Source organism: Leptosomus discolor, chromosome 18, assembly GCF_034619465.1.
Source record: "Leptosomus discolor isolate bLepDis1 chromosome 18, bLepDis1.hap2, whole genome shotgun sequence".
NCBI classification, from domain to species: domain Eukaryota; kingdom Metazoa; phylum Chordata; class Aves; order Leptosomiformes; family Leptosomidae; genus Leptosomus; species Leptosomus discolor.
This window is the reverse complement of record NC_141408.1, coordinates 12,181,655-12,197,379: the sequence shown is the minus strand read 5'-3', so window position 1 is coordinate 12,197,379 and position 15,725 is coordinate 12,181,655. Positions and strand designations below refer to the sequence as shown.

The 15,725-nt window shown below is 53.4% G+C and overlaps 1 protein-coding gene across 1 annotated transcript; it reads right to left on the bottom strand.

The window, feature by feature from the left end:
• Window positions 1-810: 810 nt before the first annotated feature.
• Window positions 811-6,165, bottom strand: LOC147414189 (heat shock factor protein 5-like). Its single transcript, XM_086475110.1, has 8 exons — window positions 6,016-6,165; window positions 5,604-5,901; window positions 4,838-4,923; window positions 4,567-4,714; window positions 3,708-3,717; window positions 2,842-2,944; window positions 2,371-2,608; window positions 811-833 (listed from the first exon to the last, which is right to left on the bottom strand). Exons 1-8 carry the CDS (start codon window positions 6,163-6,165, stop codon window positions 811-813), a joined length of 1,056 nt encoding a protein of 351 aa, XP_086331236.1.
• Window positions 6,166-15,725: the final 9,560 nt, after the last annotated feature.

Below are 15,725 nucleotides of genomic sequence, written 5' to 3'. Positions count from 1 at the left end.
ACAAAGCGGTCCTTTTCAACCGTGACTCCTACCCTTTGTAACCGAAAACAAAGAGGAGAAAATCAGGCTGCAATGCTCTTTTCAGTTTAAAAACTCCATTTATTGCAGTGGTGCCACCCTACTACATTTCCCCAACCCCACAAATAGAGAATGTGCCCCCCCATCCTTCAAATGGTAGATTCCCACCCACACAAACCCAGAGCTATTACAGACCCACGATCTACTATGAACACGAAGGCAAACACATTTTAAAAGTTTTAAAAGTTACTCTGACGGCCTGATTCAACTAAAATAACAAATATCATTACAGAGACCGCCGGAACCGAATGAAAACGAGGAAAACAGAAGAACTCCCCATTAAAAGAGAGCAGCTAATATCCTACCAAGTTAATACAAAATTCCAAAATTAAGAGGTTTTTTGGTGTTTTTATTTTTTAAACAGAAAGCGTTGAAACGATCCAAAGTCCTCGTGGTGTGCGAAGCACCGCGGCTGGAGGCTGACAAGGAAGCCAGGCGGCAGCTGCTGCACGTTTTCACGTAGTTGTCACCCGCTTCTCACTCTCTTGTTTCTTCCTCCACAAAGCGCCCCTGCTTGCAGGCTGCCTCTTCCAGCGGGGCTGGCGAGAAAAGGGAACACGCAGTAAATGTTAGTCCTTGTCCCCGTGGGAGATGGGGGGGGTTCTCAGCTGGACTGAGGCCCCTGAACAGGACAGCTTCGACCTTGCGAGGATTCCAGTCTGCCCGTGAGAGAACAGACAGAAGCAAGAAGAGCTGCAGCTGCAAGATAAGCAAGTCCTGAGAAAGTCTCGGCTACAAGACAAGGCGTCCGCGTCCTTTTGGCAGAACGCATGATCCCGTGTACGGCAATAAAACAGTGTATAAGATGCCGCTGAGAGTTCAATAACTTCAGGGTTTATTTACTGATAGAATTTATACCCTTTTCTACCTAAGAGTAATTAGCATAAGCCCATCTGCGGAAGCGTGTGGCAGAGTACACTAAGAGACTGCGCAAGTACGGTATTTTAACTGAAGGCCCAGTGAAGTACTTGCACTGCACACAAGAACTAAACTATTCTGACCTCCCCTTTCTGCAATAGTTGGTTTCAGAGTAGCTGTCTCCAGTCTCTCAAAAAAAAAGAAAAGTCAAAGCTCTCCTTACCAGGACAATCCTCGTCCGAACTGTGTCGTCTTTTCCTGCACCGAGGTTTTACAGGTGAATCTGTCTCTTCCACGGATGCGTTTGCAGGGGCAGTTCCTGAAGTGAATTGTCTCTCCTCTGCCCCTGGAGTACTGGATTCACATTTCACACGAGTATTCTCCTGAAAACCAACCAAAGAAAAAAAAGGAATAAACCCAAAGACCACCCCCTATTTTCTTGTAATCACTTTAGGGACAAAATAACGATTCTCCTCCACTCCAAAAGGACACCTAACAAGGGCTGAACACTGCCTAGATGGTGTAAGTTCTTTTCACTCGGAGTTACGGCTGCCAAATTGAACCTCGAGCTCTCACAAACTGGCATATTAAGCAAAAGATGAAATCGGAAAACCACTGTACAAAGCGAGGGCACAACATCCTCACCGGCTGAGCTTTGCCCTCAGTTACCAAACCAGCTCTGAGAAACAAGCTACAAGAAACCCAGGGGCGCTCCTTGTTACCAACACGTGTGGAGCGATGACACATCCAGCTCAAACAACTCGCCAGAGCTGGGTGATGCAAAACTACACGGGCGAGCCACACACTTCTGGGTGGGAGTCCCACCCCACCCCATCCAGTGGTTGAGACGTTAAATCATAACCTGTCGCTTGCTTTGTGGAGCCCTCTGCTGCTGCTCCCCAGGGATTTTGCAGGCAGCCATTTACTGAACTGCTCTATTTCCATGACCATCTGGCAAAAATCCATAGGCTTAAGAAAAAAAAAAAGCCAAACCACCAAGTTACGTTTCTGTTCCACTGCGGCAACAAAGGCCCAAAGTGAAGCACTTGGGACTTTACCTCTAGACAGAAAGATGTTCTCACCATCACCTGCTCTACAGCATTCATCTCCTCTGCAAATATCCTACCAATCCATGTCCCAAAGATAAGGGATTGTTCAAAGCCTGCAACGTTTCCTTCTACTAAGGAAAAAAAAAGCCTTTTCAAAGTGCTATGTGCGAGTTGTACCTCCCTGCACCCCTCACCTGCTCTGGACTGCACGGTCCCTCCTGAGCAACCACGACGGAGGACTGAGCTGGTTGTTCTCTCAGTTCTTCACAGGCTTCCTGGGGGGTCACAGCTTCTTGTGCCACGTCACCAGCAGCACTTTCAGTGGACACACTGTCGTGGGTGGCACTTGATGTGTCCGAAAATTCTTGACCGAGAGAGTCCTCACTGGAGTAAACGTCGTCCCAGCTCTCGGTCTCAAGCAGCAGCGGGGTTCCGCTGCCAGACTGGCTCTCTGCGGCTTCCTTGGGCGCCGTTTCAGCTTGGGATGATGGACACAGCTCATCAAGCCGAATCACGGGAATCCCTTCAAAATCGTCTGCTGAATTCTTGTTTTCATCCTCTGGGTCATATGGCCAGTCAGAGGGCAGAAGGTCCGCTGCATAAGGGAACTGCCCTGGTGGGATCTGGGAGAAACAAAATCCAGCGAACACGGGTATCAAACAATCGCAGGGACAGGATGGGGGTTGGCTCGGTAAGGCTTTCAGTTGTATTTTTTAAGATCCTAACCAGTGTTTCACTTTGGTTGCACTGCTTGTTTCCTGTCTGAAGTAGCCAGGACTTCAAGTAAGAGCTGGGTTACCAAGTCAACTGTCCAGGGAGGAGATCATCCCTGCCAAAATCAGACCGACCAACCCACCCACCCACACTGCAACAACTTCTGCCTCTTCTCAGAGGACCTCAGCTCGAAGCTGTTACAACACAGATCATCTTCTTGGGTGCGCTGTAGGATCTCGTACGCACTTCCAAGAGGAGAAAGTGCCCCCACAAAGATACAACTCAAATCCTTCTAGTTTATCTAGAAAAGATACGAGAGACAAGGATGGGAGGGAGGCTGCAAGGAAGCGGTAGAAGAGCAAGAAGTCAGGACTCAAAACACTAATAGTTTGCTGCTCATTGGAGCTCCAGAGGAAAAACGGTCTAATGTAGCAAAAGTGCTGACAGGGAAGCTGAGCATTCCACGTAGAAGATTAGCATAGTGTGCTCAGGAGGTAAAGCACAACCACCCCTTTTTGAGGACTTCTAGGACTAAAACAGGGTGGCTTGAGTGCTTGGGCAATCATTCAGAAGTCGTTCAGGTTCAATTCCATTCTCCAATAACACGGCTGATCATCATTCTTCTGAGACATAAAAGCAAATGACTTAGGACTGCTTTGAAGCTCAGGAAAGTTTTTCTTCTTGCTTCAGTTCCACGAGGAAATACTCACAGTTCAATAAAAATGCTAAGAGCAACAATCAAACAGCAGGGCTGCTGGCTTAAAAAAAAAAAAAGGAAAAACGGAAAAAAAAAAGCCCACAAAAATCCCACTACGCTGCTAACTTGAATTACAGAACTACTCGTTTAACGCTCAGCCGCTCTTTGAAACAGATAATTGTAAACCACGTTACTCTCACTTTCTCAAGAGGATCAGTTTTCCAGCCGACACCCTTCACTCCACAAGCCCCCGAACCCCCAGTCCATTCAGTCTCTTCCGCTCTCGCCCCACCACAGTGCGCTGCACTCACCTGGCAGAAGCTGCAGTGGGTGCCCAGGGAAGGTGCAGCACCAGCACAGCCGGTCAGAGGAGCAGTGTAGGCTGGGGGCGAGGAAGACGGCAGGGCAGCTGCAAGGATTCAAGCACAGTTAGCAGACTCCCAGAACTTGGGGTTGGTATGCACAGTTCTAGCGCTCCCTTGGATTAAACGGTTCGGTACATGCACAGAAACGTGTTATTACCTCCCAAGTCATCTTAAGACTGATTTCCTCGCCTTTAAAAATGTTTATTCTAACATAAGTGTACATATATTAAAAACATAACCTGTACAATGGATACACACACACAGAAACTTCATAATCACAGTCTTTTGTAGCTAATATCCCCTTTTTGACTTGGCTGCTTGACTTTCTCATCCCAACACAGAAAAGCAGAAAGTGGCTCCACGTAGGAAGAGACGACCTGTTCATACACACACTCACACGGAAATTCAGGGATTTTAATCTAAAAAGTAACTTTGTAGAGGAGGCAGTATTCTGCAGGCCCTATTTTTGGGTGGCACGCAGAGATAATTTAAAAGCAAAGGTATTCTCTGCAGGACAGGTAACCTTTAAAATCTGCAATCACACTCAGAGAAACCCTTGACAAAATCCCATTTAGTCCCACGTTCATCAGAAGGAAACGTTACCAGTATAACAGGAGACGGCAAACAGGTCGGAACAACCCATTTACGAGGCCTCACACCTCCCTGGGGTTTCACAGGAGAAAGCTGCTACCAGAACCCATGGGGTTTAAGCATATACACATGACAAGAGCATTGTAGAAAAACATTTAAAGGTATCACTTTTCAGTATCTTCTTGAAAAGCAAGCGCAGAAATTTCTTTCGTACCTGTTGGACAGTAGGCTGCAGAGTACGGCACTGAAGAAGCGTAGCTGCTGTAACTTGGACACGACGTGGCCACGGACCGGGACCACTGATGGAGCGGCAGGATGGAAGGAACAGCCTGCAGTGTGTAGTTGACGTTGGTTGAAGAGGCCTGTTGGGGTCACAGAAGGGCAGATCCTTTAGCAGGAAAAGCTGGGGAAGCCTCACACACTGGAGGCAACGCAGGAGAACCCTGCCGTGTTCTGCAAGGCACTGGGGTCTGGTGGAAACTCACTGATGGTAAAGTGCCTCGGTTGTGAGACGAGGTCCATACACAGTAGTCAGGATGGACGCTGACGTCATAATGGTGACTCAGCTGTGCTGTGGTCACCAGTCCTGCAGCGGGTACAAAATAAAGCAAAATGAGTGTTAAGGAAGGGTTTTCACAGGCGATGAAGGGCAATAGGAGGACCCATTCCAGCTGAAGCCCCCCTTTATTGATCACCCCAACTAAAGGTTCTGAAGGGAGGACACCGTTTCAACCTCCTAGCTCTGAGGGAGGGTCACCGCTCCACCTTCACAGGGCTTTTGCCTCCCTGGAGCAGGCTGTACTGCAGAGCAGGCTGGTATTTGGGCTAATATATAACACTTGCACTGTAAACCAGGTTTGTTTAAGACACATATAAAAAATCTGCAAAAGAGGTTGTCTAAGGCAAGAAAAATCAGACTGTCCTTCAGCGCAAGGAGGAGGAACGTTCATCTGGCAGAGCTGTGCCAGCCCCACGGAGATGGGGTGAGGGTGTTCTTGGTGTAGCGCACCACGGGGACCGTCCTGTAGTGGACAGGCAGACGGAATCACACATGAACCACGCTACCCGTGCTCACTGGCAGCAGATCTACCTGCGCAAAGAACACCCGTTTGCCTACCCTGGGTGAACCGAGCGGCCACCGGCAAGGAGAGGCAGCCCTCCTCCCTCAGGGGAGCGCCCAGTTTCACAGCCCGTGCTGAACCCAGCGCTTCTCCACCCCACCACGGCCCCGCAGGGCCCGCCCCGCCTCACCGGGTCTGGGGTCCTGGCCGAGCGTCGACGGCAGCAGCGGTGGGCTTGCACGCGGCGGCAAGCCGGGCACCCCATGGCCACGGCCGGGCGGGTGGCTGGGCACCTCCAGGCCGGCTGCCATCCTCGCCCTGTTGGTGCGCGTCAGGCGCTTCAGGCGGACGAGGAGCTCGGGGAAGCCGCGGCGAAAGTAGGGGCTGGAGAAGTGGTGGAGGGGCCGGGCGCAGCTGCCGCCGTCGTCGTCACCAGCCCCTGCTCCTTGCTCCAGCCTCGGCACACTGTCCGCCGGTGCTGGCGGCACCTTGCGGAAGCCATAGAGATTGAGCTGCCGGATGAAGCTGCTGAAGTTCCTCGTCTGGAAGATGCCAGCAGCTCTGCTCGCCGCCCCACGGCCGGCCGGCCGGGCGCCCAGCACCTCGGCCTCGAAGAGCTGCTGGTCGATGAGCACCGCCTCGCCGCTGGCGTCCCAGCGGATGGAGCGGAACCGCGGGCTGTTCACCAGCCACCACAGCTTGGCCGGGAAGTTCCCGGCCCCGACGGCGGAGGGCAGCGGCGCCTCCTCCATGGCGATGCCGCCGGTGGCGAGTCAACAAACTGACGTAGGGGGCACTCGCGCTGCAAAGGCCACCACGCCAGCGAAGCCCCGCCCCCAGGCGCCACGGGGCACGTCCCAGGCTTGTGACGCGCTGCCTGCATTTGGTTCGTCACAATGGTATCCAACTGATTTTAGAGTTTTTGGGCAGCACATTGTGACGCTGAAACGCACAAGAGCTAAAAGCAGTTTGGACTAATGGCCTGAACGGAAGGGCCAGGAGTACCTAGTTTCTGCCTTCCTCATTGCTTGCAGTCATTCCAACTTGTGCAGAACAGGAGCAAATCCCGGTTCTTCTGCCAGCCCAACGGTCGCTCTTCCATGTCTGGCAGCGACTGCAAGGTACAAGGCAGGGGAGAATCTGAAGCAAGGTGCCTTCTCTTCCCAGAGCCATACTGGTTGTTCCCAGTATGGAAAAGAAGCAGCGTCCAAGTTAAGTAGAGGGTCTGCAGATGATGCCAGCTTTGCTTGCACTCTTGGGGTTTACAAAACCAGAGGCTGGCATGTCAGAGTGCAGGAAAGGGTCGTTACTTGAATCCCTCCGACAGAGATGACAAACCATTAGCCAAAAACCTGGGAGATCACAAGCGTGTAAAGTACTCTGCCTCGTCAGCAGACCAAATGCCCTCACAGGTCCCCTCCTCGGCTCCCACCGGTGCGGGCTCAGTGGCCCGTGGGAGCAGTCTCGGTGGGGGGCGGCGGGGCGGGCTGGCAGCAGAGGTGCCCGGAATGCCGCCTGGGGGGTCTCCTCGGCCAGCCCTGGGAGGCGAGGGGTGCCGCAGGGCAGGCCTGTGACCGCGGGCAACAGGTGGGCGATGGAGTGGGGCTGCCCGCAGGCGGCTCGGAAATTCGGGCGACCCCGATGTGTGGGACCTCCCCGGCCGCTCGCTGTCGCTCTTCCCCGGGCACTGCTGGAAAGGGGGGGCTCAGGAGAGCGACGGGCTGGCGAGGGGCCGTTGTGACACCACGGGCCCCCCGGCGGGTCACGGGCGTTGGGGCTGCAGAACTCAGCCAGCGGCGCCGATGGAGAACCGCTCCACCCTCCTCAGACCTGCCCACGGGGGATGGCTCTTGGTATCGGTACCAACTCCATGAATATTGAATTGATATTATTATTCTTATGATTAATGTTGTTGTGGTGGTGGGTAAAAGCGTCAGCAAGAACTCCCAAAACACAAAGCGGTTCTTTCCAACCGTGACTCCTACCCTTTGTAACCGAAAACAAAGAGGAGAAAATCAGGCTGCAACGCTCTTTTCAGTTTAAAAACTCCATTTATTGCAGTGGTGCCACCCTACTACATTTCCCCAACCCCACAAATAGAGAATGTGCCCCCCCATCCTTCAAACGGTAGATTCCCACCCACACAAACCCAGAGCTATTACAGACCCACGATCTACTATGAACACGAAGGCAAACACATTTTAAAAGTTTTAAAAGTTACTCTGACGGCCTGATTCAACTAAAATAACAAATATCATTACAGAGACCGCCGGAACCGAATGAAAACGAGGAAAACAGAAGAACTCCCCATTAAAAGAGAGCAGCTAATATCCTACCAAGTTAATACAAAATTCCAAAATTAAGAGGGTTTTTGGTGTTTTTATTTTTTAAACAGAAAGCGTTGAAACGATCCAAAGTCCTCGTGGTGTGCGAAGCACCGCGGCTGGAGGCTGACAAGGGAAGCCAGGCGGCAGCTGCTGCACGTTTTGACGTACTTGTCAGCCGCTTCTCACTCTCTTGTTTCTTCCTCCACAAAGCGCCCCTGCTTGCAGGCTGCCTCTTCCAGCGGGGCTGGCAAGAAAAGGGAACACGCAGTAAATGTTAGTCCTTGTCCCCGTCTCCCTTGGCCGCGCACGCAGCAACTGCACCGCCATCAGAACAGGGCCTGGGAGGCAGGCTATGACCTGAGAATCCGAGGCCTGCTCTTCCAAGAACAAGACCCTTCCCACGCACACCGAGTCGAAAAGGGACAGACCTGGGTGATGATCACGTTTCTATCCTAATTGCTGCCAATTAGCACTAGTGTAACACTGTTTCCCATGGAAATCCTTCCCAAAAACATTCCTATACATAACTTCACAACTGGCGTATTAAGCCAATGTTCTGCCTTAGATAGGAAAGCTGAGAAGTTTGCTAATTATCCGTGACACCAGGAAGCAACTGAACAGCAACTCTCAGCTCTGTGTTTTAAACAAAAGCCTGTCTTCTTTCAGGATGGCACCCAGCCTTTTTCCTCAGGTTTCTGACAAAAACTTTGTTCCTTACTTAAATGTCTGAACCTGATGGGCGTTGTGAGCAGAATTATTAACCAGCATCACTCTCTGGAACCAAGAAACTGCCCTTTGAAGTGAGCAACAGCTCTTCAAACTCTGCCCTCAGCTCTGATGAACAGCTCTGAGGGAAATGGCTGCTTAGGAGACCTGAAGGCTGCACCAACTTTTCCTCTAGAATGGACCCAAAGCACTCGTTGCATCCTCTTACGCCCCCGTGGACATTTAGGTTTTTCCTTTAGTTACTAGATTTGCAAATTGATGTCCTGCTGCTTGTTTTTCTCGTGTCTTTCAGCACACGTATCAGCAGACTGGTACAGAATTTGTTTAATTGATCCGAGACAAAAAGTTTGGACTTCTGCACTAACTTCATCGGTTTGGTGGGTTTTTTCCCCGTCACTTCAAGAGGCACCTCGTTACTTCGTGGCACTGTCACCCTCCAGCAAACAGACCTTTGGCCTCCATCTCAATATTGTGAAACCCGGCTTTCTGACACAACTCCCAGAACTTCAGGGTTTATTTACTGATAGAATTTATACCCTTTTCTACCTAAGAGTAATTAGCATAAGCCCATCTGCGGAAGCGTGTGGCAGAGTACACTAAGAGACTGCACAAGTACGGTATTTTAAGTGAAGGCCCAGTGAAGTACTTGCACTGCACACAAGAACTAAACTATTCTGACCTCCCCTTTCTGCAATAGTTGGTTTCAGAGTAGCTGTCTCCAGTCTCTCAAAAAAAAAGAAAAGTCAAATGTCTCCTTACCAGGAGAATCCTCGTCCGAACTGTGTCGTCTTTTTCTGCATCGGGGTTTTACAGGTGAATCTGTCTCTTCCACGGATGCGTTTGCAGGGGCAGTTCCTGAAGTGAATTGTCTCTCCTCTGCCCCTGGAGTACTGGATTCACATTTCACACGAGTATTCTCCTGAAAACCAACCAAAGAAAAAAAAAGATATAAAACCTAAGACCACCCCCTATTTTCTTGTAATCACTTTAGGGACAAAATAACGATTCTCCTCCACTCCAAAAGGACACCTAACAAGGGCTGAACACTGCCTAGATGGTGTAAGTTCTTTTCACTCGGAGTTACGGCTGCCAAATTGAACCTCGAGCTCTCACAAACTGGCATATTAAGCAAAAGATGAAATCGGAAAACCACTGTACAAAGCGAGGGCACAACATCCTCACCGGCTGAGCTTTGCCCTCAGTTACCAAACCAGCTCTGAGAAACAAGCTACAAGAAACCCAGGGGCGCTCCTTGTTACCAACACGTGTGGAGCGATGACACATCCAGCTCAAACAACTCGCCAGAGCTGGGTGATGCAAAACTACACGGGCGAGCCACACACTTCTGGGTGGGAGTCCCACCCCACCCCATCCAGTGGTTGAGACGTTAAATCATAACCTGTCGCTTGCTTTGTGGAGCCCTCTGCTGCTGCTCCCCAGGGATTTTGCAGGCAGCCATTTACTGAACTGCTCTATTTCCATGACCATCTGGCAAAAATCCATAGGCTTAAGAAAAAAAAAAAGCCAAACCACCAAGTTACGTTTCTGTTCCACTGTGGCAACAAAGGCCCAAAGTGAAGCACTTGGGACTTTACCTCTAGACAGAAAGATGTTCTCACCATCACCTGCTCTACAGCATTCATCTCCTCTGCAAATATCCTACCAATCCATGTCCCAAAGATAAGGGATTGTTCAAAGCCTGCAACGTTTCCTTCTACTAAGGAAAAAAAAAAAGCCTTTTCAAAGTGCTATGTACGAGTTGTACCTCCCTGCACCCCTCACCTGCTCTGGACTGCACGGTCCCTCCTGAGCAACCACGACGGAGGACTGAGCTGGTTGTTCTCTCAGTTCTTCAGAGGCGTCCTGGGGGGTGACAGCTTCTTATGCCACGTCACCAGCAGCACTTTCAGCGGACACACTGTCATCGGTGGCACTTGATGTGTCCAAAGATTCCAGACCGAGGGAGTCCTCACTGGAGTAAACGTTGTCCCAGCTCTCGGTCTCAAGCAGCAGCGGCGTTCCCCTGCCAGACTGGCTCTCTGCGGCTTCCTTGGGCGCCGTTTCAGCTTGGGATGATGGACACAGCTCATCAAGCCGAATCACAGGAATCCCTTCAAAATCGTCTGCTGTCTTCTTGTTTTCATCCTCTGGGTCATATGGCCAGTCAGAGGGCAGAAGGTCCGCTGCATAAGGGAACTGCCCTGGTGGGATCTGGGAGAAACAAAATCCAGCGAACACGGGTATCAAACAATCGCAGGGACAGGATGGGGGTTGGCTCGGTAAGGCTTTCAGTTGTATTTGTAAACCACGTTACTCTCACTTTCTCAAGAGGATCAGTTTTCCAGCCGACACCCTTCACTCCACAAGCCCCCGAACCACCAGTCCATTCAGTCTCCTCCGCTCTCGCCCCACCGCAGTGCGCTGCACTCACCTGGCAGAAGCTGCAGTGGGTGCCCAGGGAAGCTGCAGCACCAGCACAGCCGGTCAGAGGAGCAGTGTAGGCTGGGGGCGAGGAAGACGGCAGGGCAGCTGCAAGGATTCAAGCACAGTTAGCAGACTCCCAGAACTTGGGGTTGGTATGCACAGTTCTAGTGCTCCCTTGGATTAAACGGTTCGGTACATGCACAGAAACGTGTTATAACCTCCCAAGTCATCTTAAGACTGATTTCCTCGCCTTTAAAAATGTTTATTCTAACATAAGTGTACATATATTAAAAACATAACCTGTACAATGGATACACACACAGAAACTTCATAATCACAGTCTTTTGTAGCTAATATCCCCTTTTTGACTTGGCTGCTTGACTTTCTCATCCCAACACAGAAAAGCAGAAAGTGGCTCCACGTAGGAAGAGACGACCTGTTCATACACACACTCACACGGAAATTCAGGGATTTTAATCTAAAAAGTAACTTTGTAGAGGAGGCAGTATTCTGCAGGCCCTATTTTTGGGTGGCACGCAGAGATAATTTAAAAGTAAAGGTATTCTATGCAGGACAGGTAACCTTTAAAATCTGCAATCACACTCAGAGAAACCCTTGACAAAATCCCATTTAGTCCCACGTTCATCAGAAGGAAACGTTACCAGTATAACAGGAGACGGCAAACAGGTCGGAACAACCCATTTACGAGGCCTCACACCTCCCTGGGGTTTCACAGGAGAAAGCTGCTACCAGAACCCATGGGGTTTAAGCATATACACATGACAAGAGCATTGTAGAAAAACATTTAAAGGTATCACTTTTCGGTATCTTCTTGAAAAGCAAGCGCAGAAATTTCTTTCGTACCTGTTGGACAGTAAGCTGCAGAGTACGGCACTGAAGAAGCGTAGCTGCTGCAACTTGGACAAGACGTGGCCACTGAACGAGACCACTGATGGAGCGGCAGGATGGAAGGAACAGCCTGCAGTGTGTAGTTGACGTTGGTTGAAGAGGCCTGTTGGGGTCACAGAAGGGCAGATCCTTTAGCTGGAAAAGCTGGGGAAGCCTCACACACTTGAGGCAACGCAGGAGAACCCTGCCGTGTTCTGCAAGGCACTGGGGTCTGCTGGAAACTCACTGATGGTAAAGTGCCTCGGTTGTGGGACGAGGTCCATACACAGTAGTCAGGATGGACGCTGACGTCATAATGGTGACTCAGCTGTGCTGTGGTCACCAGTCCTGCAGCGGGTACAAAATAAAGCAAAATGGCTGTTAAGGAAAGGTTTTCACAGGCGATGAAGGGCAATAGGAGGACCCACTCCAACTGAAGCCCCCCTTTATTGATCACCCCAACTAAAGGTTCTGAAGGGAGGACACCGCTTCAACCTCCTAGCTCTGAGGGAGGATCACCGCTCCACCTTCACAGGGCTTTTGCCTCCCTGGAGCAGGCTGTACTGCAGAGCAGGCTGGTTTTGGGGCTAATACATAACACTTGCACTGTAAACCAGGTTTGTTTAAGACACATATAAAAAATCTGCAAAAGAGGTTGTCTAAGGCGAGAAAAATCAGACTGTCCTTCAGCGCAAGGAGGAGGAACGTTCATCTGGCAGAGCTGTGCCAGCCCCACGGAGATGGGGTGAGGGTGTTCTTGGTGTAGCGCACCACGGGGACCGTCCTGTAGTGGACAGGCAGACAGAATCACACGTGAACCACGCTACCCGTGCTCACTGGCAGCAGATCTACCTGCGCAAAGAACACCCGTTTGCCTACCCTGGGTGAACCGAGCGGCCACCGGCAAGGAGAGGCAGCCCTCCTCCCTCAGGGGAGAGCCCAGTTTCACAGCCCGTGCTGAACCCAGCGCTTCTCCACCCCACCACGGCCCCGCAGGGCCCGCCCCGCCTCACCGGGTCTGGGGTCCTGGCCGAGCGTCGACGGCAGCAGCGGTGGGCTTGCACGCGGCGGCAAGCCGGGCACCCCATGGCCACGGCCGGGCGGGTGGCTGGGCACCTCCAGGCCGGCTGCCATCCTCGCCCTGTTGGTGCGCGTCAGGCGCTTCAGGCGGACGAGGAGCTCGGGGAAGCCGCGGCGAAAGTAGGGGCTGGAGAAGTGGTGGAGGGGCCGGGCGCAGCTGCCGCCATCGTCACCAGCCCCTGCTCCTGGCTCCAGCCTCGGCACACTGTCCGCCGGTGCCGGTGGCACCTTGCGGAATCCATAGAGATTGAGCTGCCAGATGAAGCTGCTGAAGTTCCTCGTCCGGAAGATGCCAGCAGCTCTGCTCGCCGCCCCATGGCTGGCCGGCCGGGCGCCCAGCACCTCAGCCTCGAAGAGCTGCTGGTCGATGAGCACCGCCTCGCCGCTGGCGTCCCAGCGGATGGAGCGGAACCGCGGGCTGTTCACCAGCCACCACAGCTTGGCCGGGAAGTTCCCGGCCCCGACGGCGGAGGGCAGCGGCGCCTCCTCCATGGCGATGCCGCCGGTGGCGAGTCAACAAACTGACGTAGGGGGCACTCGCGCGGCAACGGCCACCGCGCGAGCGAAGCCCCGCCCCCAGGCGCCGCGGGGCACGTGCCGGGCTTGTGACGCGCTGCCCGCCGCCGCCGCCGCTTCCCCGGCTGGACCCGCCGCGCTGTCCCCGCCAGTGTCCCCCGGCCCCTGCAGGGAACTGCCCCTGGCCGCGGCATCGCCTCGGCACACCCGCAGCCCCCTCATGTCCGGCACCCCCCTCAGCCCCCCCCGTCCCCGCATGCCCGCCATTTCCCTCAGCCCCCCCCGACCCCTCATGCCCGACATTCCCCTCAGCTCCTTGAGCGCCCTCATGCCCAACATTCCCCTCAGCTTCCCCCTCCCCTCATGCCCACCATTGCTCTCAGCCTCTCTGTCCTCTCAACACCACCATTCTCCTCATGCCCGCCATTGCCCTCAGCTCCCCCATCCCCTCAGCCCCGCCATTACCCTCAGCTCCGCCATTGCCCTCAGCCCCGCCACTGCCCTCAGCTCCGCCATTGCCCTCAGCTCCCCCAGTCCCCTCATGCCCGCCATTGCCCTCTGCCCCCCCCGTCCCCTCCTTCCCGCCATTCCCCTCAGCTTCCCCCTCCCCTCATGCCCACCATTGCTCTCAGCCTCTCTGTCCTCTCATCCCCACCGTTCCCCTAATGCCCGCCATTCCCCTCAGCCTCTCCGTCTGCTTATGCCCGCCATTGCCCTCAGCCCCCCCCAGTCCCCTCATGCCCGTCATTCCCCTCAACTCCTCCAACCCCCGCCAGCCTCGCCGGCCCCTCAGACTCTCCGGCTCCTCAGCCCCACCGGCCCCTCAGATCTTCCGATCCCCTCGGCCCCGCCGACACCGGCAGCTCACGTCGGTCCCGGGGCGGAGCGGGCGGCTGAGACCCGGCGCTGAAACCCGCTGCTCGGAGCGGCCCCGACGCCAGCCCGGAGGCGTCCCCGGGCTGGCAGGCTGCAGGTCCCCGAAGCAAAGCGTGGGCGGAGGCGCCGCCACCAGCCCGGACCCCTGGGCAGAGTTAAAAAGGCGGCGGACACGGGGAGAGCGTTTCCGAACGAGGCCCCCCCCGGCCTCCCCCAGCGGCGGAGGGAGGAGGGCTGCAGCCGGGGGGGCTGCGGCCGGGGGTGTTCCCGGGGGGCGGGTGGTGGGAGACAGAGAGCGGGGCCGGGCGTCACCGGGGGAATTGCATTCAATCCCCCGGAGGAACCGTCCTGAGAGGCGGGGAGCGAGGGAGGTGATTAGTTCTGCTGAGCGTCCCTCCTGCCTCAGGACAGCAGCGCCGGGAACGGCTGCGGATCTGCCTCCCGCTGCCGCGCTGGGCGAGGGGGAAGCGCAGCGCTGAGGAACGCACGGTTTAGAATCCTGATGTTACGTACGCCGTGGTGATCTCTGAACTGAGGGTTTCCACCGCCGAAAGAAACGATGAAGCCAGAGCAGATGTTGGAAAGTGTCAGCCCCAAGTTCACTGGCAGTTCACAAAAGGGAAAAGAAAACGAGTTGAGAAGGGATTGAAGAGCAATAGCGAACAAATCAGGAATGATAACCCACACAGCCTACCCTGCACAAAGCCGGATAAACATGTTGGTGAATCCTGCCCATGGGCTCTTCCTTGGAAAAGAAAAACTCCTCCCCGAGCCCTTATGGGAGAAGCTGGAAGGGGCTGGTGGGCTGGGCAGCTGCGGGTTTGTTCCAAAACAAGCAGAGGCCTCAGAGTAGAAGACCACAGCACGGGCTGCTTTGTGTCCTACCCCTGATTCTCATTTGTGAGAAGGGATATTGAATTCCTAACATCCCTTAAACCAAGGGAGAAGGTAGCAAGTAACAGCAGCCCGGGAAACAGTGTGCACGAAGAACTCACCACAAATGAAAGAACGGGTCCAAACGCAGCAGCACTAATATAGAGATTTTATTTTGACTGTATTGAGTTGTACAGCACATTTGGTTTGTCACAATGCTATCGCACTGGTTTTAGAGTTTTTGGGCAGCACATTGTGACGCTGAAACGCACAAGAGCTAAAAGCAGTTTGGACTAATGGCCTGAACGGAAGGGCCAGGAGTACCTAGTTTCTGGCTTCCTCATTGCTTGCAGTCATTCCAACTTGTGCAGAACAGGAGCAAATCCAGGTTCTTCTGCCAGCCCAACGGTCGCTCTTCCATGTCTGGCAGCGACTGCAAGGTACAAGGCAGGGGAGAATCTGAAGCAAGGTGCCTTCTCTTCCCAGAGCCATACTGGTTGTTCCCAGTATGGAAAAGAAGCAGCGTCCAAGTTAAGTAGAGGGTCTGCAGATGATGCCAGCTTTGCTTGCACTCTTGGGGTTTACAAAACCAGAGGCTGGCA